Source organism: Prionailurus viverrinus, chromosome A1, assembly GCF_022837055.1.
Source record: "Prionailurus viverrinus isolate Anna chromosome A1, UM_Priviv_1.0, whole genome shotgun sequence".
In the NCBI taxonomy this organism is placed as follows: Eukaryota; Metazoa; Chordata; class Mammalia; order Carnivora; family Felidae; genus Prionailurus; species Prionailurus viverrinus.
In genome coordinates this window covers 17,382,102-17,408,831 of record NC_062561.1, presented here as the reverse complement: position 1 = coordinate 17,408,831, position 26,730 = coordinate 17,382,102, and the positions used below count along the sequence as shown (strand labels likewise).

Here is a 26,730-nt window from a genome sequence, read left to right as displayed (position 1 = left end):
GAGAGAGATCTGATGAATGCGAGCAGGGGAGGGACAGAGAGAGAGGGAGGGAGGCATAGAATCCCAAGCAGTCTCCAGGCTCTGAGCTGTCAGCACAGAGCCCGACGTGGGGCTTGAACCCACGAACCGTGAGATCATGACCTGAGCTGAAGTCAGATGCTTATCTGACTGAGCCACCCAGGTGCCCTGGAATCTACTGACTATTTTTGCACGTATAGTACGTACAAGGCTTTGTGTAGAGCACTCTAAAATATTTTGTGCAACTCTTGAGGGAGGGTGTGCCGGTAAGTATTTGGTCATCTGTGACTTGTAGCCATTGAATGTCAGAGCTGTAAAGAGCTTTAAATATCACACAGCTTAACTTATTCATCTCAACAATGAGTAAACAAGAATGCACAGCAGTAACTTGCTCGTGTCCCTCAACTAGTTAGTGGCAGAGGCAGGACTGGAACTCAGACCTTCTGACCCTCAGGACTCTCGTCCGATTTGTCTTGCTGCATATTTACACACAAGACCGAAGAAGAGGTCAGTTTTTCTGCTTTTCCAGGGCCTGTGAAAAGAAGGGATTTTCTGATGGTTTTTTGAAACTTTCAGGATTTAGAAGGGGTCAAATGCTTTGAGTGTTAACAGTAAAAATAATTTTAAAAAAGTACTCAGAACAACAAATATACTTCCTTAAGATTCTTCCTTTAGGGTTGAATAAAGATAATGTGTTTCTGCAGCCCATCCTGTCTGGACAATTTTCAGTAAATTTCCTAAAAGGTGTACTTGCTCCCCCAAGGATTCACACTGGGAACACATCTCTGAACTTTTCTCAATTGTCTGCTCAGTGTTACGGTCATGTGGGTCTCTTTACCATCTACCTCTAGGTTAGGACATCCTGTCCTAGTTTATAAAGTCTTTGGGAGTGGAGATTTATGAGCAGCGCCCACTTGTTTTTTGGAATCCAGCGTTTCATACAAGATCACTCTAATAAAGATGGTCACGGAAAGTCGACAGGAAGGAAGTTTTGAAGAAGAAAAGCAGAGTTCCCAACCATCAGACTTAGATTTATATTCTGGCCTGAATGAGGGTCTTCTTTACACAGGGACCTAAAGTAATGTTGAGGCATTAATAAAAATAACAATGAGAGTTTACAGAATGCTCACCATGTATGTGCTCAATATGGTCCTGTGGGGCGTACCTACCTTACCTTATTCAATGTTACTATGACTTCTGCAATATTACTGTCACTGCCATTTAATAGAAGACATCTGGGGCATTCTGATATGAAGTAACCTGAATGTCCTCGTGGAGCTGTTGTAAGTGGCTTGTTATTGGCCCACCTGAAAGAGTGCTGTTGAGTCGACTTTAAACCCATCGGATCCAGGCTGATTCACTAAGAGAACAGCTTCAGGGTCATCCACTGCTAGTCTGGCATTAAACAGGACATTTCCAAAACTGGTGGCTTGTGTCTCTGGCTGAGCTTTGTCCTTTAAGCAACAAGAGAATGAGGAGTGCTGTAGCTAATGACAACTTTTGCAAGTACAGAGTGTTTCTTTCGTTTAGTTTTGTGCCAGTATAAGTATAAAATGTCACCATTTGGTTTCATTTGAAAAGATGCTATTGTTTTTAAACATCGGGCAAAAACACTTGACTTTGAGTGTCTACCTAGTTCATTGTTTGGGTCAAAGCACTTACCACAATTTTAAATCTATACAGGAGCGAAGGAGAATCAGCTAAGCAGCCATATTCTGCATTCGTGGGACTATATTTGGGAACATAGCCATCAGCTCCAGTGCACAGGAACACCTTCTCAATGCTGCAGTAAAAGGAATCACCTAGATTCTGGACAGGATCTACCATGACTCGACCATAAATTATATCACCTGAAACAGAGACGTGGCAATGTTATTTCTGTTACATGGCAAAATGTGTCTATGTGACACTGCAAATAATTTGTGACAGGAATGCCACCAGAGGGTATTTCCCTCTTTTCCTAATCTGGCATCGAATATTGGAAGACCTTCAGGATCTCACACGCTCCCAGGCTAACACCACTTTGAGAACTGACTACATGTGACTGAAGATTTATTGACCCTCCCGTGCTCGGCCAGTAGCAGGAAGAACCTCCAGGCTTGGCCTATGGTTTAATATTCATAATATTCCACTGTGGCTAAAGCCTGCTTTAGATAAACAAATTACTTGCCAAGACGCAGACTAATAAAGTCTATAAAAAAGGAGTATCGATAAAAAGCTGGGTTAGCTTTATTTGATTTTGAAAGAGAGTTTAGGGAAATTCCCTGGTATTCAATCATCTTTTTCACAGCTAGTACTAAACTCCTGCCATGCGTGTTAGGCATTTTGCTAGGTGTTAGAAAGACATCACTGAACAAGACAGCCATAACCCTTGCCCATGAGGCATTTATAATCTCAAGTAGCTGTAGGATTTGAATCTATGCACCTTGAGAAAAGACTGAAGAAAACAAACCTAGATTTGTTCCAAAAGTCACTTAGGTAAGGGACATGGAAATAAATTATTTATTTCCCCAGAAGAAAAACCATCCAATAACATACATACAATTTCAGTGGCCCTACCCCATCCCCGTCAGAGTGGCAAAGACCCAGTGATATTCTCATAACCATAGCTGGGGTTACAATTTCCCCTCTCAAACATGACCCCAAGAGAGCAAAGCCCAACAGATGCAATGGCAAACAGAGCAGGCGTCCCCCTTGTGAAATGATACCTTCTGCAAAGGCGACATCACTCTCTTGCCCAAATCCCATGGATCCATCAGACAACCAGAGACTCTTCTTGGAGAGTAGGTACATTTGGGTGTTCAAGCTAAACTCAGCTGCTACTGGGTCGCTGACCTGAAACCAAGCGTAAAAGCCCTTTTACGTGTTGTTGATTGTTCTGGTGGTGCATAAATACATTATTCACACACACACACACACACACGCACGCACACAGCTGTGTACATGGACCTGCGGAGTCCTAAAGCCTGCACTGCGATTTTCACACCCAACCAAACTAATGAAGGTAATTATAACACTGGCTCTGTCTTTCTTGAGAAGGCAGACCTGGTGAAGTGAAATTTTTTGGCTGGGACTAAATAGCACTGCTTGAGTTCTTTTCCATTGGTGTAACAGGGTATATCAAGGTCAGTGGAAGGCCAGCTCTTAATAGAAGTTCTTGGACAAAAAGTGCCATCACTTGTCTTTTAATATATAATGGCAGTTAGGCCCTTGAGGTGGCATGAACTATAGGATATTTACTTTCCTTGAAGATCAAGAATAAGATAAAGAAGTGCAGAAGAACTCTTGGGAAAATTCTCAGACCTCAAGGCAGCAAACTCCAGGAGGAGACAAGATCACATAAGAAAAACAAAAACAAAAAACGAACAAAAAAACCCCTTCTATACTTTTTTAAAAATTTTAATGTTTATTTATTTTTCAGAGAGAGAGAGAAAGAGAGAGAGAGAGGGAGAGGGAAAGCTTGTGCGAGCGGGGGAGGGGCAGAGAGAGAGGGAGACAGAGAATTAGAAGCAGACCCCAATCTGTCAGTCCAGAGCCTGAAGTGGGTCTTGAACTCACAAACGGTGAAATCATGACCTGAGCTGAAGTCGGACGCTCAACCGACTGAGCCACCCAGGTGTCCCAACCGTTGCATATCCTGAACCAATGCCAGATAAAGGGCAGTTCTTTCCTCTTTCCTTCCTTTCTTGCTTCCTTCTTGTCTGCCTTCCTTTTTTCTCGGCATGTGAGAATTAAAGTCATTGGGTGAATTTATTTATTTTTACTGAGAAGACCGTGACCTTAACAAAATGGGATTCTGTAAGTCAGGGGAAAGTAAGTCCAAGAGGCACACCTGTTGGAACCGTATGTCAAGGTCAAAGGTGACAGGCTCTCTGGGGTTGCAGGTGACTGGCAGGCGGTACTCTTGATTCGATGGAATAGTGCATGGCAGCAGCTTTACGGTGTAGGTCCCCGAATAGTCACGCACCTTTGAGGAGAAGAGAGGACGTTTATGTTCTTCATGTAAAAATCTGAGGTGGAGGCCAACCGTAAGAGATTCTTAAATACAGAGAACAAACAGGGTTGATGGGGGGGGGTGGTGCGGGGGAGAGGGGAAAATGGGTGACGGGCATTGAGGAAGGCACTCGTTGGGATGAGCACCGGGTATTGTATGGAAGCGACGGACCATGGGAATCTACCCCCCAAACCAAGAGCACGCTGTACACACTGTATGTTAGCCAACTTGACAATAAACTACATTAAAAAGAAAAAAAAAAGAATCTGAGGTGTAATCAAAGGCAGCAGAAAAGCAAACTTAAGTAAGAGCCTGAGTCACTTACGGCAAAGTCAGAGACAAAGCTCCATTGCTGTACTGGCTGGTTATAGGTGGGTTCACTCCTTATGAGGCGCAGGGAAAAGGTCAGGCCTGGATGGTCAGCCGACATGATCATGGAGCTCGTGAAGGATGCTAGAAAAGTGCCATTATAATAATGGTATAGTAGTTAAAAGAGTACATAACACATTAGAGTTTTCAAAGTAACTTATCGTACATTGCTCGCTTTTAACACCAAGCTTCAAAGTCACGGTGTTGGTATAACTGCCCTCATTTTGTCCCCGAGAAACCGGGCCGAGACTGATTATGGTGACTCTCCCAAGATCACACAGCTGGGATGTGTGCCCTCTGATTCCTAATTCAGTGCCTTTTTCCACTTTCTAATTCTATCAAGAGATACTTGTGCAGATAATTGTGCTCCAACAGTTCAGGGCTACTTTCCAGGGAGAGGCAGCAGGGCACTAAAAGCTGATGTGAATGCATTTGTTGTGCACCGGGGCTATGAGCTGAGTTTTCGTCTATTAGCATCCACACAGCCGGGAAAACCCAATTTATAAGTGGAATCTAATTTTACTTAGATTGTCTGTAATTGTGTCTAAACAAAGATTCAGTTTATTAGAAAGGTAGACATGTGGAAGGGACCTGTAAAGACCAAGAAATTTTATTTGCCAGAACTGTCAATTATAATAAAGCAAAATGAGTCTTTTTGGGTCTGTTTTTCTTGCGGCTCAGTCTCATAAAACTACAATGAACCCTCTTTCTCTTCTGAATTTCAGCCCTATTCTCTCCTTTGTTTAGAGCTCAAACCCAGAAAAAGAAAGGAAGGAGAAGGCAGTAAGTGAACTATTTTCCCCTTCCAATCTGACAACAGTTGTCAAAGGGACAATACGCAAAACCAATTTAGTGATATGGAGAATCAAATAAAAAAAGATGTCTAATGAAATGCCCTTTATAAAAAAAAAAAAGCCTGGACATAAGACTTCAGTGACTGCCTCCTCGTTGATATTCAAACCACAATCTGCTGTCACAGTTAGTAAAATGACATAGCCAATCCTTATTAAAGATAATTAGTTACCATGTCTGAAATGTAAGTATCACACTGAAGTGCCACTTCTGCCTCTGTTACAAAGGTTTCTTACAGTGTCTAGAAAATAATTGTGAACGGAGAAGGGCTCGCCGAACAAACGACCTAAAATTCCACTTCTCATACAACAGAATTGAAGCAGAGAAGGGGATTGTTGTTGCTAGGCTCTTTATCCAAGGCAGACTCCACCAAAAATGAACTCAGAATTTTCTTTTAAATTTACTTTCACCCTTTTGCGTTTTCTCCAAAAATCTACGTACATAATGATGACTATGTAGCTGATGAGAGGGAGCTGAGCAATTCTCAGGCACCCTGCAGGTAAGTCACAGTGATAATTCATTTGAAAGGAGGGTTTCAGACCTCCAGGGGAAGCATGCTGAAACTCGGCACTTGTGGGTGTGGGAAATCTGTATCCTGCTGTCTAGGGCATGCCTGTTAGTGGATTACAGGGCTTACCCGGGTGGGAGAGTACAAACAAGCCGTGGAACTGAGCCTCCGTCTTGAAGTTCACGACCAAGCGCCCCTCTTCGCCGATGCGCATGCTGGTGGGATAGAGAGAACCTACATGGGGAGAGTGCGCAAGAATGGAAATATGGGTGACCTGGCACTTCTGATGGGCAGGATTTCTTCCAAATTTGAAGTCAGAACGGTCTCATCTTTAAACATTCCAGCCAAGGGGTGCTATCGGAAGAATTCTGAGTGATAAGAGATGCAAAAGTATTTTGGTTTGTTTTGTTTTGTTTTCTGACAAGAAAAGATGTCTAGAAGGGAGGCAAAATAGAATCAGGGAACGTGAGAGAGGTCACTATGAAATATACAGATTGATTATAATAGACCAAGATTTCCGCCCCCCCCAAAAGCATTAGTCTACATAAATGAAGCTGTAAATTGAGGGACACAGTAAAATTGTGAAATGTTGAAGATTTGGACACAGAAGTGAGTTTGTGTTCTCCAGAATGATTCCAAATTTCACGGGCTTAAAAACTCTGGAGCTTTTCCAAGACTGTTAGCAGTGTGACCAAAGTTGGTTCCAGATAGAAGAAGGAAACTCCTGGGTGGCTCAGTCGGTTGAGGTCGTTTGTTCCAGATACTGAGACTTCGGCTTAGGTCATGATCTCATGGTCCTTGAGTTCGAGGCCCGCATCAGGCTCTGTGCCGACAGCTCAGAAACCTAGAGCCTACTTCAGATTCTGTGTCTCCTCTCTCTGCCCCTCCCTGGCTCACACTGTCTCTCTCTCTCTCTCAAAAATAAAATAAAAACATTAAAAAATTTTTTTCTAAAAGGAAAGAAGGAAACATGAGATCCTCATGTAATACTTGAGAACCCTTGCATGGATCCACATTAAAATGTACTTAAATATACATTTTCTAAGGCAAAATACAGAATTAAAACATGAAAATGTAAAATAATCTGGAATGACCACTCAGGGTGCACATATTACCTATCACATAGCTTTAAGGCGATTTTACTGTGCTTAAGATAGCAAATTTTGATGCACTATCAATAGTATTTTCCTCCTGGCTCATAGTAAGTAATGCAGGCATGATGCTCAGATAGGCATGGAACCAGAATAGCAGCATGGGCTTGAAAAGAAACAGTTCTCATCCTACTAATAGATAATTAGCTTTATGCTTGTGGACTTTGAATTATACTTCTGACGTGGAGACTGAAACAAAGATTTGCAGATGCTTATGGGCTTAGGAGGTAGTTGTACTTACTACACTGTTCCAAAACACTCAGCTAAAATATCACAGAATAATAGAATTTTAAAATAAAAAGAATACTGGAAGTCTAGCTTATCTTTCAGAAGAAACTGAGTGCCACAAAGGTTAAGGAGTATGTTCAAGATCACACAGCTAGTTAGTTGTGGAGTCAGAACGAGGATCCAAGACATCTCTCCTTCTTCCCTTCCTCCCTTCCTTCCTCCCTCCCTCCCTTCCTTCCTTCCCCTCTCTTCCTCCCTCCCTCCCTCCCTCCCTCCCTCCATCTTTCTTTCTTTCTTTCTCTTTCTTTCTTTTTTTTCTTTCTTTTCTTTCTTTTCTTTCTTTTCTTTCTTTCTTTCTTTCTTCTCCATGCCCCACATGGAGCCCAACAAGGGCTTGAATTTACAACCCTGAGATCAAGACCTGAGTTGAGATCAAGAGTCAGACACGTAAACAACTGAGCCACCCAGGCACTCCCTGAGCCAAGAGGTGCCATTTCTTATGTTCAACTGGAACTTCCTCTATGCATTTTCTAGAATCTAGGAAACATGTTGACTGTAAAATGAACTGTAAGGATTAAGTATCCATGAAATATATATGTTATATTTAGCAGGCACATATTATGCAAAATTTGGAGGATTGATATGATTTAGTTTTTCCATGACAAAATGAAATAATCTCAAAACGTTTAATATAAAAATAAAGTATATTGAAGGTCACTTCCATTAGTTTAAGCTATAGTAAAAATTCCTCTTAAGTAATTCAAATGGGTAAGAAAACAAGTTTTCCAAATTATTAACCCACCTTGGAGTTCCGCTTCTGGTGGGCTGCCGATTCCATCATTCCACAAGATGGCAGTGTCATACACAAAAGTAAGACGGAGCTCTGACTTCAAGTCAAAATGTTGCCAGCCTCCTACCCCAACAGGAGAATGGAACACGTAGGAAACATACAGAGGCACTCGAAGGGTCACATACGACTGTACTAGATTTAGGACCTGAAACAATAAAATTGTACCTATCAACATGGTTCAGGGTTAATTAGAGGAGTCTAATTTTGTACAAGCTGTTGTCTCCACTCAGCTAAAGATTTTTAGTAGCCACTGAGGAAAGGAAGTGACAACATTTACACTACTGTCCCCTCACTTAATTATGGAGCAATTAAATAGTTGTTACTACAGTACCTTCCTTTGCAACAAAGGATATGTGGCAGAAATCTTGAAGGTGAATTCCATTGTTTTGAGCATATTATGCATACACAGTCTTTTCTGTTTTGTAACAGCTTTATTAAGATACAGTACACACACCATGTAAATCACCTATTAAAGTGGACAAACCCACAGTATTTAATATATTCAGGGAGAGGTGGAATTTTCAACACAGTCAATTTTAGGACATTTTCATCACCTCCAAAGGGAATCCCAAACCCATTAGAAGTCATTCTTTTATTCCCTCCTCCTCCAAATCTCTGGCAGCCACTAGCCCTATTTTCTGTCTCTATGTATTTGTCAATCCTGGACTTTTCATATAAATGGAATCATAACAATATGCGGTCTTTTGTGACAGGTTTCTTTCACTTATGTTTCCAAGGTGCATCCATGTTGCTGCACATGTCAATACTTTTATTTCTGAATAGCCTACCATTTTACGCATAAGCCACACATATTTAGCTGTTCATCAGTTGACGGTCATCTAGGTTACTTCCTGTTTTGAGTTATTATGAATAATACTGCTGTAAGATACTATTAAATTACTAAAGGAAGATAAAATAAAGCAGGAAAGACCTAGAAGCAAATATGTTTAGTAATGACATGTAACACTTAATATGTCTCAAAAATAATTGGTTGAAATGAAGTGAACTGCTTGGAATTTTGCACTTTCCTTCTTCAGGTATTTTGCAGGTGGGCTAGGACTAATATAGGATAAACTAATATTTATTTATTGAGCCCCTAGGTTCACAATAAAAGCCATTTAATACTTTTAATCTCCCTCATAATTATATTTATATGTATGTGTGGATGCTTGGATGGATGGATGGATGAGTCATTGGATGGATGGATCGATAGATGATGCATAGAAAAAGAGAGAGAGGAAAGTTAAGGCTCAAAGAAATACATTTCTCACAGAATTCTTTAAGCCTCCTCAGTGGCCCCTGCCATTACTGGAGCACAGCCTTTGACCTGTGCTTTTCTACTCTATCACACCTCATCACATTCCAAACAAAGCTGAGGGCGGTCCCTAGATCACCAAACCAACATTATCATACTTCAGTCTCAAAACAGCTTTGCAGACTAGCTGGGCAAATATCCTCTTCTACACAAGAGGAAACAGACTTAAGTCAGATCATACTCTTGAGAAGTTCCAGCTGGGCTTTCTGATACCACTCTAATTCTCCTTCCACAATGAATGGCAACAGGGATCATAGACATGTGTTGGTGAATAATATGAATCATGAGAGCAGTAATTTATCACTTTATCATAGACTAAAAAATAAACTCCTTAGATCACAAAAACGATGATGTGAATTGCCAGCAAAAATATGTAAAAAGGAAACCATCATCCAAGCAAATGATTTGATTCCTAGCTGTGTAGTGGCTAGCATTCCCCATCATCTGCTAGCCCGGCCTGCAGAAGGGGGGCCTTGCAACCAAAGTCCTTTGAGATTATTTTTGTGAAGTGTCGGTATCATTGCAGTTAATGAGAACTGGATCTTGTAGTGCAATTTTAATACTCAGTGTAAAGGAGAGTGATTAAGTCAATGTATATTCCCCTGGAAATTAAGATTAATATTTCATCCTGTGATTTTAATAAACTTTTAAAAATTAGGCTTTAGGCATGAGTTTCCAATTAAACTTTCTAGGTGCTAATCATTTTTGCCAATGTTATGTATCAAATGTTACTGTCTTGGAGAGAACTACTAGCATTCACTTCCTACGAATAAGTTACTTGGCACAAAGCTCTCCAATTTTATTTTCTTTCATTGGTTCTTGTGGTAACTTAAGAGTTTGGCCATTTCTGGACATGGAATCAGCATCTGACTGCCTTTTCTTGCTCATCACGGCCAGGTCTTCTGTGTCTGCTTAGAACCGCTGTCTGGAGTAAGTGGAGCCAATGGAACAATGTCAATCACCCACGTCCCCTCCTGTTCATTCCAGAAAAACTGAGGAATGCAATGGGGTTAATTTAACTTCTGGACGTCATCTTAATGAGTACTTAATTTTCTTTCTGCCTGTATGACAGGGCTTTTTAAGGTGTTTATTTATATTAGAAGAAATACATGTGGTACATGCTCTTCAAGCAACTGTGACATGACATAGGAGTTTATGGGTCCTTCCGGATGTTTTGAGTTTTTTCAACAAAATGAAATGATACTTTAACTTCCATATTTGAAGGGAAAACATAAAATGCAAATTCTCTGGAAAAGGTAACACTGATATCAATTTCCACTACCACTACTAAGTGGCTAATAATGGGCAGCAAGTATATATTTGGGGAGGTATTGTCAGGTGAAGGGACAAAGGAATTTCTGCTGGGCCATGTCAGATGGGTAGGAGAGGGAAATAACAGGAAAGAAGATGAATACTCTAAAAGAAAAATTATACTCCGAATGTTGTTTAAGGTGGGAACTAGAGTTGAGGTAAATCACAGTAGATTTAATTGTTCACTTATCTGGGGGGTGCCTGGGTGACTCATTCGGTTAAACACCTGACTCTTGATTTCAGCTCAAGTCATGATCTCATGGTTTGTGGTGGGTTCGAGACCCATATTGGGCTCTGCACTGATGAAACAGAGCATACTTGGGATTCTCTCTCTTTTTCTCTCTGCCTCTTCCCTGCGCGCGCACACTCTCTCTCTCAAACAAAAAATTAAATAAACTTAAATAAAAAAAAATCTTCACTTATTGGGGCATACAGCTTAAGCCATCCAACTTACATATTGCCTTATTGATGTAGGCAGTATATATACACACTGCTTCTTATAGAAGTTGGCAGTATAGGGGCGCCTGGGTGGCTCAGTCGGTTGGGCGACCGACTTCGGCTCAGGTCATGATCTCGCGGTCCGTGAGTTCGAGCCCCGTGTCGGGCTCTGTGCTGACAGCTCAGAGCCTGGAGCCTGCTTCCGATTCTGTGTCTCCCTCTCTCTCTGCCCCTCCCCCCTTCATGCTCTGTCTCTCTCTGTCTCAAAAATAAATAAACGTAAAAAAAAAAAAAGAAGTTGGCAGTATATATTGTGTTAATAAAACCTATCTAGATTTACTTTGTTCTTTTGCACCTTTTACTCAAGCAAGACTATATTCTACATGTGTTGAAATTAGGCCATGAGGAAGTCAATTGACTTGCCCAAGATTATTCACAATCAGCACGAACATTCAAGTATCCAGACCAGCACTATTCAATAGAAATATGTGAGCCACACATGTAATTTAAAAATTTCTAGTAGCCATACTTCAAAAAGTAAAGGGAGGGGCACCTGGGTGGCCCAGTGGGTTAAGCATCCGACTTTGGCCCAGGTCATGATCTTGCGGTTCGTGAACTCAAGCCCCACATAGGGCACTGAACTGACAGCTCAGAGCCTGGAGCCTGCTTCAGATTCCGTGTCTCCCACTCTCTCTGCCCCTCCCCTGCTCACACTCTGTCTCTCTCTCTCTCAAAAATAAACATTAAGAAAAAAAGTAAAGAGAAACATGCTAAACTAACTTTAAGAATAGTTTACTTAGTCCAGTATATCAAATATATTACATTTTAATATGTAGTCAATAAAAATTTATTTATTTATTTATTTATTTATTTATTTAAGATAGAGAGTATGTGTGTGTACATGGCAGGGGGGCAGTGGGGAGAGGCAGAGGGAGAGAGAGAATTCCAAGCAGGCTCACGCTGTCAGTACAGAGCCCAACACGGGGCTCGATCTCAATGACCATGAGATCATGACCTGAATCAAAACCAAGAGTCGGATGCTTAACCATGTGAGCCACCCAGGCACCTCATGGTTTCTTTGTTTTTTTTTTAAGTGAGAGTAATGTTAGTTCTGTGGAAAGCTGGGAAACTAAAAGCATCTAAAAAGAAAAATCTTGTTCATTAGTCTGTTATCATTGTGCACAGCCAAATTTTCTAGTTCTCTCCAATATACACACACATTTTTAATAGTAGCAATGTAATATCATTTATACTACCTTGTATATTGCTTTTTAACTTAATGTTGTTAGCATTTTCTCATGACAAGGAAAATTCTTCAGATATATGACTTTTGATGGCTATATAATATTTTTACCTTGTGGGTAATCATAACTATTCTATTATTGGTCATTTAGTTAATTTCTAATTCTATCATTGTAAATATCCCATAAAGTTATCCTAAATACTAAGGAATCTGTGGACCAGTATTGACCCTACCTCATTCCAGGGTCTCCCTTATGCATCTCTGATCTCATAAGACTTCAGAAAGTCTTCTATGTGGACACAAACCTAGGCCTCTTTCTTCCAAGTGTTCCTGGATGTGTAGACTGCTAATACTACTAATCCCTTGGCTAAAGATTCTAACTTGTTAAAACAATGATCTCCCCTGGGTAGCTAAGTACATGCTTTATTGAGACTTTAAGCTATTGAGATCGATGAGCCTTCTTTACACATTCACAAACACCACCATCTTGATGATGTAGACATATTTCTGGTAACAAAAGGAGCAATAGAAAGAAATTTCAATCTGTGGGAAATCCATACTAGTGGTAGTCAGATAACATTCTAACAATTCTACTTCAATTTTTAATCTTTGAAATAAGCACAAACCACATATCCCACATAAAGGTGGGTAGATACAAGATTGTAAAATATTTTTAAATGATCATTGTTTTCAACCTGTGTGGTTTAATTAAAAGACCTTGGGTAGGGGAGCCCGGGTGGCTCAGTCAGTCAAGTGTCAGACTCTTGGTTTTGGCTCAGGTCATGATCTCATGGTTTTGTGAGTTTGATCCCCGCATTGGGCTCTGTGCTGATGGTGTGGAGCCTGCTTGGGATTCTCTCTCTTTCTCTCTCTCTCTGCCCCTCCTCCACTCACACTGTCTCTATCTCTCTCAAAAATAAATGAATAAACTTTAAAAATGAAAAAAAAGACCTTGGGTAAATAGTTTAATCAGTGCTTCCCAATATGGTAACCACTAGCCATGTGTGGCTACTGACCATTCAAAATGAGTCTAGTCAGAATTGAGATGTGTTGTGCATGCAAAATACACACCAGACTTCAAAGACAGTAGCAAAAAAAAAGTAAAATATCTCATTAAATATAATTTTAGAGGGGTGCCTAGGTGGCTTAGGCAGTTACGCATCCAACTCTTGATTTTGGCTCAGGTCATGATCTCACAGTTGTGAGCTAAGTTTTGGATTTGTATAACTTTATCAGCAGGGGGCATAGACATAACTGGCATGCATTCTCATGACCACGGTTGGGCAGCATTTTGGTCCCAAGAACAGAGAAGTACATTTGCCTTTCTTGCAATTATATCTGGGACCACATCCATTCCTGTCATTCACCCAATCAAATGGCATTTAATTCACTCAATTAAATGTCCAGATAAGAATCATGATGTGGTTAACAGCACAGGTTTACAAGTGAATTGAATTTGGGCCATTATTTGAAATCTCTTTGCTTCAGCCTTCTTATCTCTAATAAGGGGGAAAAATTAATATTTGTTTCATAATGTGAGGACAGAATTTGTGGAAATATGTATTTAGAAGAATGGTGGGCACAGAGTAGACATTAAATAATTGTTCGCTATTGCTATTATTATCATTATTGTTATCGTTAGTACAATCATTAGGTATTTTCTCTTTTTCTCCAGAACTCAAAAGTAATGGGGAAAATTAGGGAAATATCTCAAAGAGCTACTGTATTTCTTCTACTTTATGTTTTCTTCTTCCTCACCTATATTTAAGTAATGTGTGTGTTGGGGGGAGGTGGGGAGAAGTAAAAGTTTAAGCCTAAGGAAGAAAGTAGGGGAAATGGAGATGAACATCTCTGAGCTCCACTCTAAGAGAGTGATCAACATGTCTTATTAGATTGTATTAATGTTTAGTTTATACTGAGGCTTTTAAAATTTTATAACAAGATCCTGAAATTTCAATGATTTATACTGAATCTGGTCATCTCTATTTATGTTGATTGTGATGGTGATACTCTTAGACTTATTTTCAACAATTCTAAAGCAAAAAAACAAAAACAAAAACAAAGCTTCTAAGAAGAAACTCCTATACACATCTGGGCATCTTAGGAAGGTAATGCAAACCAGTTAAGAATTGGATGAGATAATTCTTCTATTCCTAGTGTTAGGTACCAGAAGCCTTGCAGGCAGGTAAATCTTAACATCAGCCTCCGGTTGCTAGCTTTCACCTAACGGAGCAGAACCGCTGACAGCTGAACTACAGAAGCAGGGCAGTGACTTTTCTGCCTGGCAGTGGTGATAGGAAGGAAAAAGCACTGAAGTTAAAAAATTAAATAGAGGAACTGTGATTTAAACACACACACACACACACACACACACACAGCAAAGTATAGTCAATTTAGCTGAGCATTTTATGGTAAGATTTGGCTAGAGACATGAACACATTAGAGGGACAGAATTTGCATTCAAAATGGCCTTGGGGCGAAGCGTATGACATCAGGTCATGATCTCACAGTTCTGCGTTGGGTTTTGTGCTGACAGCCAGAGTCTGGAGCCTACTTTGGATTCTGTGTCTCCCTCTCTCTGCCCCTCCCCTGCTTGTGCTCTCTCTCTAAAATAAATAAATATTAAAAAAAAATAATGCCCTTGAGACACTGAAGAAGTGGGCAGATGTAATAGGATAGGACTTCAGCGGGCAAGTGCAAGGTTTTCACTAGAGAAGGCTGTCTGGGTTGCAGATATAAAGGATCAAAAAATGCTGCCACTTTGCAGAAAAGATGGAAAACATTCTTGAGGGTGAAAATAAACTATAGCCTAGGTGAGACCCATAGAAAAGCTCCATGGTACTGAGTGAATGATAACAAAGAACTGGAACTAAACTGTAATCCTATTATATATCTAATTTTGTCTATGCTGATAGATCCTGTGACTTATGCAAGATCCTGAGAGAAGAGCAATGAGAAAGAAAACCAGAATGATTGAATAACAGATTGGAAACAAGTTCTGTGAGTCCCAGCTGAAGGAACCAGGGATATTTGACCTATAAAGGAAAAGGCTGACGTAGATTTGTTAATATGAGCCTTGATTTTTATTCTGGGGGAAGACTTTTTTCTTTCACGTTTCTTTCTGGTGGCAAAGATACACTGGGGAAGAGGGACCTGAAGAGGTAACACTTCCGAGGGCTTAAGTAACTCACCCAGGGACAACAAAGCTAGAAAACCTCAGAGCCAAATTTAGGTCTACATGTGCTAGTTTCTAATATCCATGCTCTTTCCAGCATTCCGCACTGTCTTCCTGTTGGTGTTTCGTGAATTTTTACTAATCCTTGCAAGTTTCTGAATATTTTGCTGCTTTCAGAGGAGATGGAGATAACGTCTCATTACCTGGGAGTCCAGTAGTCCCCAGATGTAATCAATGGCTGCCCATTCCACATCAACACTAGCTGAATGTGTCAGGTTTCACAGCTTCGCCTCAGGTTAAATTGATACCCTGTTGTCATTCACATTTCTAATGCTACTACATGTTTTATACTTTAACACCACAGGGATATAGATCGGTCAAAATCCGGCCTCACCCTGGCGAAGTCTTGAAAGACATGAGACATACGGGGTACCATTCAACACTTTAATGTGTAAGCCTGCTTATATAAACTCTTTGTTTAGTCCAGGTAGGACAGAGCATGGCTTTTAGTTCAAACACTCATTACACTTCTAAACTACACTCAACGTATTTTGGATTCTCTATCATAACTGCCAACGGAGATCTTGCCTCTTTATCATTTTGACAACAACTTTGTTCATGATGATGAGGGTAGGGATTGTGTGTGTGTGTGTGTGTGTGTGTGTGTGTTGTGTATTTTATGTGTAAATGTCTGCGTAGTATGAAGAGGAGTCAATAAACACAGAGGAGGAATAACAATAAGACTGTAGTACAAATGCTTTTGACTATGTTAGTGATGGAGAAATGAAGCAGACTGGGAGGCAAAGGGGATTTGAAAACTAGGCAGGAGAAGACAGGATGAAGGACAGAAAGATAGAAGGTGCAGTAAGAAAATAAGGAAGAAGAAAAACTGAACTCACCAGAGGATTGAAAATCCTCATCTTAGATGATTTATGATACATTACAGACATCTGTATGTATACACAATAAATGATAATGTATGCTTTGAAAAGAAATTAGCACTTGGAATTTTATAATATCAGAAGAGATTTGGACTTTATGGCATTAATTATACAGTGACCTTTTGATACAAAGACAATGATAATGATTCCAGAAGTAGACATGAATTTTCACACCAGTCATGACAGTGTCTCTTGTGCCTAATGAACTACCACCAAGATGGAAGCCTGGAGGTGGGCTTTAGTCCAAATCTGTATACTTGGACAGAACCAACTGGCTTTTCAAGTGACCGAAGCTCAGATGTTCAAAATCCATACCTGTCCATCCGTCCCGATGGTGCCTCCACAGTCAGTCAGAAGTTCTGACATGTCATAGTAGCTAACAAACTCCCATAAGCAGGCCTCCAGGTTCAGGTTTCGATAGAAGCGTAAGGTACTGGAACCTCTGATAGACGAGCTGTACTGGTAAGGATGCGTCTCTCCAATTATTTCTGGATTTTTTGTAGCATCAGTCAAGAAACCATGGTGGGTCTTCACTTCAGTATAGTCCAGAAGATTGGAGCACTGGTGGTTTCCAACTCTTGAGCCGTCAGGGCTGAGGGTGAGCTCGAAGTTGGAAAGCTCTTTAGTGGAGATCACAGGGAGCATGCCTGCGAGAAAATGTAATCATGATGCCATTGTCACCAGCAAAGGGCTTAGAACACTTGTCATTTCTTCATCCTCCAGAAGACAAGTGTTATAAAATACTGTATGGCAGTGATTACTCTCAATGTGGTGTCCCAGATGTCCCCTGGAATTTTTTAGGAGATCTGTGATACTAAAAGTATTCTCATAATGATTCTAAGGCATTATTTGACTTTCCCACCATTATTCTCTCACTAGTGTACCGTGGACTTCTTCAGAGGGTACAGGTCATCACACATTGCCACAGATTGAATGCAGAAGTAGATAAAAGAATTCAGCTGTCTTTCATTAAGCCAGATATTAAATATATTTTAAAAGTATAAGAAAAGCAATAAATTTTTTGATTTATAAATGATAGTTTTTTTGTTTTTATTTCTTTTAATCTTTATTTTTGAGAGAGAGACAGAGACAGAGACAGAGCATGAGTAGGGGAGGAACAGAGAGAGAGAGGGAGACACAGGATCTGAAGCAGGCTCCAGGCTCCGAGTTGTCAGCACAGAGCCTGACGCGTGGCGCAAACTCATGCACCACGAGATCATGACCTGAGCTGAAGTCGGACACTCAACTGACCGAGCCATGCAAGTGCCCCAATTATAGTTATTTTTGTTAAAAGTATGTTTTTGATGCTAATATGTAATGGATTTGTTATTTTTCACTGAATGAAAATAACTCCTTAATTTTAATTTTAAATCTAGGCCATATTTACAGACATAACTCATAAAAACAGGAAGTCTTTGAGATCCTAAATAGTTTTTAAGGATGTTCTGAGACCAAGAAGTTTAAAACTACCCCTATAAAATACAGGCCGAGGACTGGCAAACTTCTTCCATAAAGGGCCAAATAGTAAATATTTTAAAATTTGTGGGCCATCAGGTCTGTGTCACAACGGCTCGATGCTGCCATGGTAGATGGGAGGCTGCCACAGGAGACATGTAAAAGTATTAACAGAAGACTTTATCATGAACAATGGATTATAATTTCATGTAATTTTCACGCTCCATGAAATATTGTTCTTTTGTTTTTTTCCAAACATTTAAACATGTAAAACCATTCTTAGGTTGCAAGGTTGTTTGAAAAGAGGCAGCAAGCTGGGTTTAGCACAGAGGCCACAGTTTGTTGAAGCCCGGTGTAAACAACGCAGCAAAGGACCATGAGAGAGGTGTTCTCCTGGAACCTTACCCACCTCTCGTTTTCAGATTCTTCTAGAGCGACCCTTGGCCTCACAAAAGAACTGGTCAGCTTCTACCATGCTCCTGGAAGAGCTGTGGCTATTGACCAATGCACACAATGCACAGTCAGTTCTGGGAGCAGCATGAGGGACCAGCCTTTCTATTAGGACTGTTATAGCTTGTTTTTCCCTGCTGGGTCCCTCCTTCCCTTCGTACCTTTGAGTCACATCTTCAACATGAGCCTAAAGATGGGCTGGGAGTACGTGGGTCCCTCACTATGCTGCAAAGTAAAGAGGTGCACATTCTTGCCCACCTATCTCCCACCAACAAAAATTTGGGTTTGTAATAAGCAGGAAAAACACACTTACGTCTTTTTTTTTCTGAGAAAGAAAAATTCTACCTTATCGTTCCCAATACTGACCAGTTGTTTCCTCTCACCTAGCTACTTAAACTATAACTAACACACCAAGTGGTGAAATTAGTATTAACAATTTATTTCAGGTATAAAGTCATTGAGGGGAATAGAACTTGCAAATGTTTTCTGGGGGCGCCTGGGTGGTTCAGTCAGGTAAGCGTCCAACTTCTGCTCAGGTCATGGTCTTACGGTTTGTGGGTTCGAGCCCCGCGTCGGGCTCTATGCTGACAGCTCAGAGCCTGGAGCCTGCTTCGGACTCTGTGTCTCCCTTTCTCTCTGCCCCTCCCCCACTCACGTTCTGTCTCTGTCGCTCAAAAATAAATAAACGTTAAAGAAAAAAAAGAAAGAAAACATTTTCTGTACTTGGGAAAATGTTCCCGGTGTGGATAAAGTTAATGACTCATAAATTCTGGCCACACTTTCTTATCTGGAGAAAATGAACACCGTTTATAAATTGGATTTATAAAATTCCAGCTATGAAATAGCAAATACACACTGAAGGCTCAATGAGATGTCGACATACTTTACCGGAATTCCAAGTTTAAGATTAAGAGTTTTTAAGGATGGACATATTTGTGCCATTTCATAAAAACTAGCACATTAACCAAAGTTTCGCTCCATCGTGTTTGGACAATGTATTAAATTTATTTCATTTTAAAGAATGCGTAAGTTGTCACACTTAAAAAAAACAGGATCGAGAGAAAGCAGAAACACTTGAAAGAAGCAGAAGAACTCGACGGTCAAGTTGCACAACGAACACGTATTGTCTGTTTGGTGATTTCGACCACTCAGTGACATGAACCAGGTACGGAGGAGCCCAAACCACTCCCGTGGCTTTGCTCACCCAAGCCACCTACCGTCTACGTGTGGCATCGTGACAGTGAGCTTGATAAGGTTTGTGTACTCTGGGTCCTCGGGGCCCGTGTAGCGCAGTTTAGCGGAGAATGGTTCTGCTCCCACCGTCCCTGGTACTCGGGGCTGACAAAGACCTCAGGGAAAAACGAACATGTTTATGCTAAAAGAAGAAAACAGACAACACCTAGAGAATGTTTTTAAACTAGGCACCCTTACTTTTTAAGTAATAAAATTAAAAATTCTCTGTGGACCAAAGCATTGCTAAGAAGAGCTATAAAAAAGCTGAAAACCCTGGTGTGAGAAGCAATCACAGCAGACAGTTTACTGGCTACTTCTTTACATGTTGGGTGTTTTATAAAGTTTGAGAAAAAATCGTTATTGTTCAATGTTTAATTATTCTGTTTACTGTTCAATTGTTTAATACACTGGGCATTCATTCTAGGTTATAATCATATTTACAAAGTCATTTTAATATAACATGTGAAAGCCGACAGGAAAAAATAACTATAGTTTAATTACATGAATTGGGTGTTTACCATAGAATAATATACTTACTTACTGACTAGTCATAAAGTATCGGTATTGATAATCAAAGCAACTAAAAATGCACTCATCTTTAAAACAAAAAAACCTAAAGTCTCCTTAAAATTAGGGAACAAAATGTATACAGTAGAGTTTTCTCTATATATGTAACTTCTTATGGTATGTGTATTATGAATTATAATTTATAATATACATACTGATACAAAATATACTGATACTGACATATGCAGACACGTACTGAAACACATGACGATGTAAGATTATTTTCTGTCTAACATCTATCTAGCTCTCAGTGATCCTCAAGAATGCTGACATGAAAATCTTCCTCCAAAGTTTACTTTAAAAGAATTGTAATGTTTTCATTTTCGTAATATGGAACAGACAAAGATGCGGGGTTGTAATTTCAAGACAATCAGGCAATATATAATCTCTTTTCTATTTGTACAAAACAAAGGAAACAGACAAATATTTATTAAGATAGCAATAAAATCAAGGCAGTTGCCACATCTGGACTATTTTATAAAGAGGGGGACTCATTTTAAGGCAGTGTTTAATTTTTTTTTTTCCTTTCTGGTACTAACATAACAGTTTGGTTTTTAGAGGAATTTAAAAACCATATATTTTAGGGGTGCCTGGGTGGCTCAGTCGGTTAAGCGTCCGACTTCAGCTCAAGTCATGATCTTGTGGTGAGTTTGAGCCCTGTATCGGGCTCTGTGCTGACAGCTTAGAGCCTGGAGACTGCTTTAGATTCTGTGTCTCCTTCTGTCTCTGCCCCTCACTTGCTCATGCTCTGTCTCTCTCTCTGTCTCAAAAATAAATAAAAACATTAAAAAAAAATTAAAATCCATATATTTTAATTCTAACAGAAGAGCATGTTTACTATATATGATATCAATAAATACCGATCCTGAGTATTAACTGTGGGAGGTGGTACCTATAACATTTCTTTATGCAACAAATACACTTCTGAACCATTATATGCAAAGAGAGTTTTAGGAATAAAATCTTATAAACAAACTGTTACTTTCAATTTTTTTAATGTTTATTTATTTTTGAGAGTAACAGAGTGCGAGTTGGAGAGGGGCAGAGAGAGAGGGAGACACAGAATCCGAAGCAGGCTCCAGGCTCCGAGCTGTCAGCACAGAGCCCAACGCAGGGCTCGAACTCATGGATCACGAGATTATGAGCCAAAGTCAGTCGTCAACTGACTGAGCCACCCAGGCGCCCCACCAGACTGTTATTTTAAAAATCTAACTTAAAAAAAAAAAATCTAACTTAAAAGTTCTTCTCCAGAGTGCAAGATTAGTTAATAAGGTAGAGTTCCTGTCTTTTCAGTGTTGTCTCCAGCTACATCCTGTTCTTCACCTCCAATGTCTGGGCTTCGGCCCTGGACCCCCCACCCTCCCACCCCCCCACCCCCGTAATCACAGAGTGTGGACACCTGTACATCCCTCTCCACCTGCACCATCCCTCCTCGGGCCCGGTCCCCAGCAAACTCCTACTTGTGCAGCAACCAGGTCATCGTATAGGAGCCACCGTGTCCAGATTCTCCCTAGTCTCCCTCTCACACGCTTCCCCATGTCTCTGTAGTTTCCGGATTATCCCAGGATTTTTCAGCCTTCTATCAGTAATTGCTCATGCTTTTCTTTCTCTGCTGTTTCCAAGATTCAGCGTAAGCAGTTTTTCTTTGAGGAAACCTTTCCTGACCCACCCAGGGTAGAACGAATCACTTTTACTGTGCCTTGTCCAGACTAAAGTTAATCTTTGTCCCCGGCTTGAGTGAATTCCTCGAGAATAAGCATCCTGATCTCTTGTTCTCATCACCAGCAGAAAGTATGCGTATGCCAGCCTAAAGTCTGGCATATAACAGGTGATCAAAACACGTGGAACAAATACTTATTTTCTAATGGATATTTTTATAAAAATGATGTCATTATTTAAGTACTTGAAGAATATTTAGGCACCCGGTGGCTCAGTTGGTTAAGCGTCCTACTCTTAATTTTGGCTCAGGTCACGCACGATCTCGCGGTTCGTGAGTTCCAGCCCTGCGTCAGGCTTGGCACTGAGAACACGGAGGCTGCTTGGGGTTTTCTTTCTCCCTCTCTTTCTGCCCCTCGTCCGCTCTCACTCTCTCTCTCAAAACAGATACATAAACTTAAAAAAAATTAAGCACTTAAAGAATATTAAGGAATGCATGGGGGCATTTGGGAGAACTAATAGCCAGGAATCAGACATTTGTGTATTTCAGTGGTCGTCATGTGACAATGGCAGTGCAGTACCTTCTTCTCTGCTGATGGTTACGACAGGGCTCATCAGCTCCAGGCCCTCATTGCCATCGGCATTCACAGCACGAGCCGCACACTGCACCCGAGAGCCAGGCTGAAAGTATACGGAGTCTAAGGTGATCATCTTGGATGACGTAAAGAAGGTGTCAAAGTCCACTTCTCTCATGGGGCTGGTCACGCCATCAGGGCCAGCGGGAGCGCTAGTCAGCCATCGGTACCGGGTCAAGGTGTCGTTGATGTTCTCACTTGCACAAATGGAGCCTGTTTTGTCATAGTCTGAGTATTTAGGGTTGCAAGCCTGTGGGAGACAAGTGACTGTTAGGGCCACGGCACAGAACAGTGTGGAAGTTCTGCCTCTCAAGCTCTCTATCCTAGTGTTTTCCCTGCTGCTTTTTGCCATTTCTACCTGCTATTCATGCAGCCGGCACATTTCTATTCTAGCCCTAACAGCACGTGTGGACTCTGAACTTCCATTTCAAATAGCTTACTGGGTGTTTCTACTCTAACTTGATGCCCGTAAACTTGCTATGCTTTGCATCACCTCATGAATCTCCAAGATCCCGAATCATTCTTCTTCTCCCTCCCTCCCTCCCTCCTCTCTCTCATCTTGTCCCCCACTTCCGGTGGGTCAGTGAACTTGGTTGATTCTTCTTTTGCAATGTTTAAGCCGGTACCTTCCTTCCCATTCCCAGCACCACCTCGCAGCAGGCTGGGGGTCTTTCCGGGCAAGTGACACACTGCTGTGTGGGGACACTCCAACACAGCCCTCTTCTCCTGCCTTTCCTCTGCGCGAGAACCCCCTGCTACCCAACCGATGAAGTCCATGGTCCTTCATATAACATGGAAAGACCTCTATAACTTGGCACCAAATTCTTACCTGCTTAGTTAATTCAATAAACATTTATTGTGTACCTATTATATGTAGATCATTACACCTGGGCTGTGGTCATATAAAAATAACATATAAAAATAAGTGCATTCCAGTTTTGCTCGCAAGGAACTTATAACTTAAAGTCAAGGAGAGGCAAGTAAAAAGTAATCATAATATGCCATTTTTTTAGCGCTATTTCTGTAGATGTAGCTCGTGTTGCAATCACTTCCTCCTGGAATGGCCTTCCCCTGTCTGACTCTTATCTTAAACTGCTGAAATTCCACACAAGTGCCCCAAGCCTCTTCTCACACATGGAGCTGGGGCTCTAGCTGGCTTTCACGGTCATGATCACATCTTACCCTCTGGTAGAGCGACGATTCCTATCCATTTTTCTCTTCCTTAAAAATCCAATTTTTAAGTTTCTTGAGTGCACAGTTCAACCCTTATTTATTTTTCTATCAATGGCAGACCCTGAGATAACAGGAGATAACACACTGTGTACACATGAGTTAATAAACCTTTGTTGGATAAGGAAGAAAAATGGGAGCTTTATTTGACTAACGTTATGTTTTCCTGTCCCCAAAGTTCAAAGCTTATGCCTTGTGGTATTTTCCACTTGGCATTTCTTCATGGCAAAGCCTATCCTACACTGGCTAACATCTATAATTATTTTAAATAGTCATTTTGCAATTTTTCTCAATTTTGTCAATTGCCTACTCACTGTGATACAGACGACAGGATACCCAGACACAGGTCCAGCACTATCTTTAGCTCTGGAAGTGTCATCATACATCAGTAACGACACAATTTGAGGGACAGAAGGAAAAGTGACGTCTGCCATGCTGTTCATTTCTTCTATATACACAATGGCTTTGGTGACCTACAGGGAAAAGATAATTACCTTTGATTATTAAAATATTTGGCTCTAGGAGCTTCTATTGTACGGTATGATACCCATGATGCTTGGCACGTCCCTGGCGTCACAGTGATGAGAACTGTCACACGCAGGGCCCCTGCAGAGTGACAGGCCCTATGTGGTTTGTTCTGGGTGATTCTGGCACCTTGGCCATATCTGCTGGCACCAGGGGAGGGTGCATGAGCCCAGGGCAGCCGGGGTTGGCCGGTGGTTCACGAGGTATTTGGGTTCTATTTTTCCTCTCCAAATCGTGATGATCGCGGCTGAATCTGTCTTGGGTTGAGACACGGAAGACCCATGAAAGGGCCAATTAGTTGCTAGTGGGAAAAAAGCTGAGCCACAGGCTGAAATAAGGCAGATCCTAGGGGTCATGTGATAGCATGGCCATGCTGACGCGGATGCCAGTGAAAAGCGAGGCTTTAAATGAGCAGAGACCAGAAGCACAGCCTGAAGCCCAGGCAGAGCGTGATGCCAGGACACCCTGCCGATAAATTTGCCTTAGCTCCTGAAGAACCTTCCGATATCTTCTATATCACAGTTTCCAAATCTATATTCACCTGTGGATTTGTAAAAGCAGCTGTTGTCCCTTGAAGTGACCTGAATGAATCTCCGTTCCTTTCACCCCAAAGAGTTTAATGCAATGCTCCATAAAAATAGCAATAATCATTTTTAATGTGATCAAGGGTTATAAAAAGTATATACGTGGGAAAGGTTTTCGGCCCATACTTCTTGAATTTTCAATATGACTTAAAAAAAAGCCAGGCACTGTAGCAGAAATACCATCAAGCAGGAAAGCTTATAAAATGATAACAAATACTGAAGGGAAGAAATCTGCCCAATTTGATTTTGTACTAATAGTAAATCAAACAATCAAAGAAACGGTAAATTTAAGCATAGACATTAGAAACATTGGTCTGTGCCTAAAATTATTCAGTTGTAGAGATTAAAGTTCAAATGTCAACATTCTGTGGAAATTATGTGTATCTTGAAGAAAATTGGTCGGTGACACAATTTAAGTGAAATGAACACAGAAAACCAGTATTAGGACCATAACATTTTGGTCACTGAGGCTCCGGACATCAATTTGCTAAAGCTAGGATGAGCGGTGGGAATTTTGAGGGACAGCAAACTGTGACGTGGATTGAAATGTACATTTTAATGAGCTGCAGCACTGAATTTACAGTCTTCTCTTTATGTGGAGATGATGCTCTCTTTCTGGAAATGAATCTCAAATTCAATGGCTGCCGACTGAAATGGAAAGGCTAAATGGGCAGACGTGGGGCTCAGTGACTGTAGTCTCTGAGTTTCTCTACACATGACTTTTCAAAGGAAGAGTAATAGGAGCAACATTTATTTCTGAGGTGAAAAGGGGATTATGCACATCTCCTTTATACGAGGCTTGCACAAAATTCCATTAGTCTACTGTATACCATGTGAGGCGTATATGCATTTTCCCCGATTAAAGTGCAAGCCCTGAATTTGTATCCGCATTCTCTTACCTGAGTCTCTGCAATCATGTTCTCATCGGGTTTTAGGTGAACAGTGAAGGCCTCTCTCATTTCTCTGATCCCATCGAAGATTACTTCAATGTTAACAAGATGCTGCGTTTCTCCCTCCTTAAACTCAATTTCTACAAATGCAGAATCACAGATTGAAGTCCTTTACACACGAATATGTGAAATTTTTGTCAAGCTTTTTTGACAGTGACTCACAATGAGGAAAAACACTTCACACTGTGGCCCAGTGTGTGTGTGTGTGTGTGTGTGTGTGTGTGTGTATGAATAAAATGGAATCACAAGTTTGAAAACATCATTTATTTTTACTTCAGGTCTTGCACTTCAATGTTTTCCATTCTATTCAATTTCATCCAAATAAAATTCTAATCAGAAGCTACTATATTTGTTTGTTGGCCCACAGTCTGAAAAAACACAGAGTAACGGAACAGAAGATCACCAGTTCTAATACTGAGGCGTAACCAGAAAAACGGACTTCTTGGTTCCAGAATTTCTGAGCCAATAGGATCCAAGTTAAGTGACTAATTTTACAAATATTATGAACTGTGAACAGCACTTGCATTAAGTATGTATGGATAATATAAGGTGGATATAAAATTGTTGAGCTTTTTAATATTGTATCAAATTATATTTTAAGAAGACTTTTTTCTGTTGTTGGCGTTAATCTTGGAAACTTAGAAAATTCTTTTTGAGAGATGCGAATGGTATTCTTCCCCTCAATCCTGCCCTCACTAAAAACAAATTTGTTTCATTGTCATGAAAATGAAACCCAGTTATGAGAATCCTTTTAAAAAATTATTCATTTCAAAATTCTTAAAACGTTAAAAATTAATTGATTTTACTGAACTCAAGAGTCAGCAGCTACCCATATCATGAGACTTGGATAAATGACTTTGTTGGTTTTCCTGTACCTTTTGAGAAACTGGCTCAGAAGAGAAATAAAAAGTTTAATGCATATCATTCCAATTAGAGAAGACAGCAGATGCTGTTTCCGACGTAACTGAAGTTCAACCATTAGAACTCTAAATTACAAATCCTTTAAAGTGTGGCAGAGGAAAATGTGTCTCCAATGTGTGTTTCTTCTGCTA

The 26,730-nt window shown here is 40.6% G+C and overlaps 1 protein-coding gene across 2 annotated transcripts in view; it reads right to left on the bottom strand.

Annotated features, from left to right (window-relative positions):
• The window catches only part of FREM2 (FRAS1 related extracellular matrix 2), a 168,450-nt gene that overhangs the window by 2,539 nt on the left and 139,181 nt on the right, over positions 1 to 26,730 (bottom strand). Inside the window, exons 12-23 of one of the 2 annotated variants that reach the window (XM_047869874.1) lie at positions 25,628 to 25,758; positions 23,934 to 24,092; positions 22,336 to 22,639; positions 19,516 to 19,647; positions 16,709 to 17,040; positions 7,923 to 8,115; positions 5,871 to 5,975; positions 4,338 to 4,465; positions 3,851 to 3,985; positions 2,727 to 2,853; positions 1,681 to 1,868; positions 1,326 to 1,472 (exon numbers count right to left, since the gene is read on the bottom strand). In XM_047869874.1, coding sequence (XP_047725830.1) covers positions 1,326 to 1,472; positions 1,681 to 1,868; positions 2,727 to 2,853; positions 3,851 to 3,985; positions 4,338 to 4,465; positions 5,871 to 5,975; positions 7,923 to 8,115; positions 16,709 to 17,040; positions 19,516 to 19,647; positions 22,336 to 22,639; positions 23,934 to 24,092; positions 25,628 to 25,758 — 2,081 coding nt within the window. Of the gene's footprint in view, positions 1 to 1,325; positions 1,473 to 1,680; positions 1,869 to 2,726; positions 2,854 to 3,850; positions 3,986 to 4,337; positions 4,466 to 5,870; positions 5,976 to 7,922; positions 8,116 to 16,708; positions 17,041 to 19,515; positions 19,648 to 22,335; positions 22,640 to 23,933; positions 24,093 to 25,627; positions 25,759 to 26,730 lie in introns of those variants that run through there. The other variant, XR_007154629.1, reaches the window with a different exon arrangement.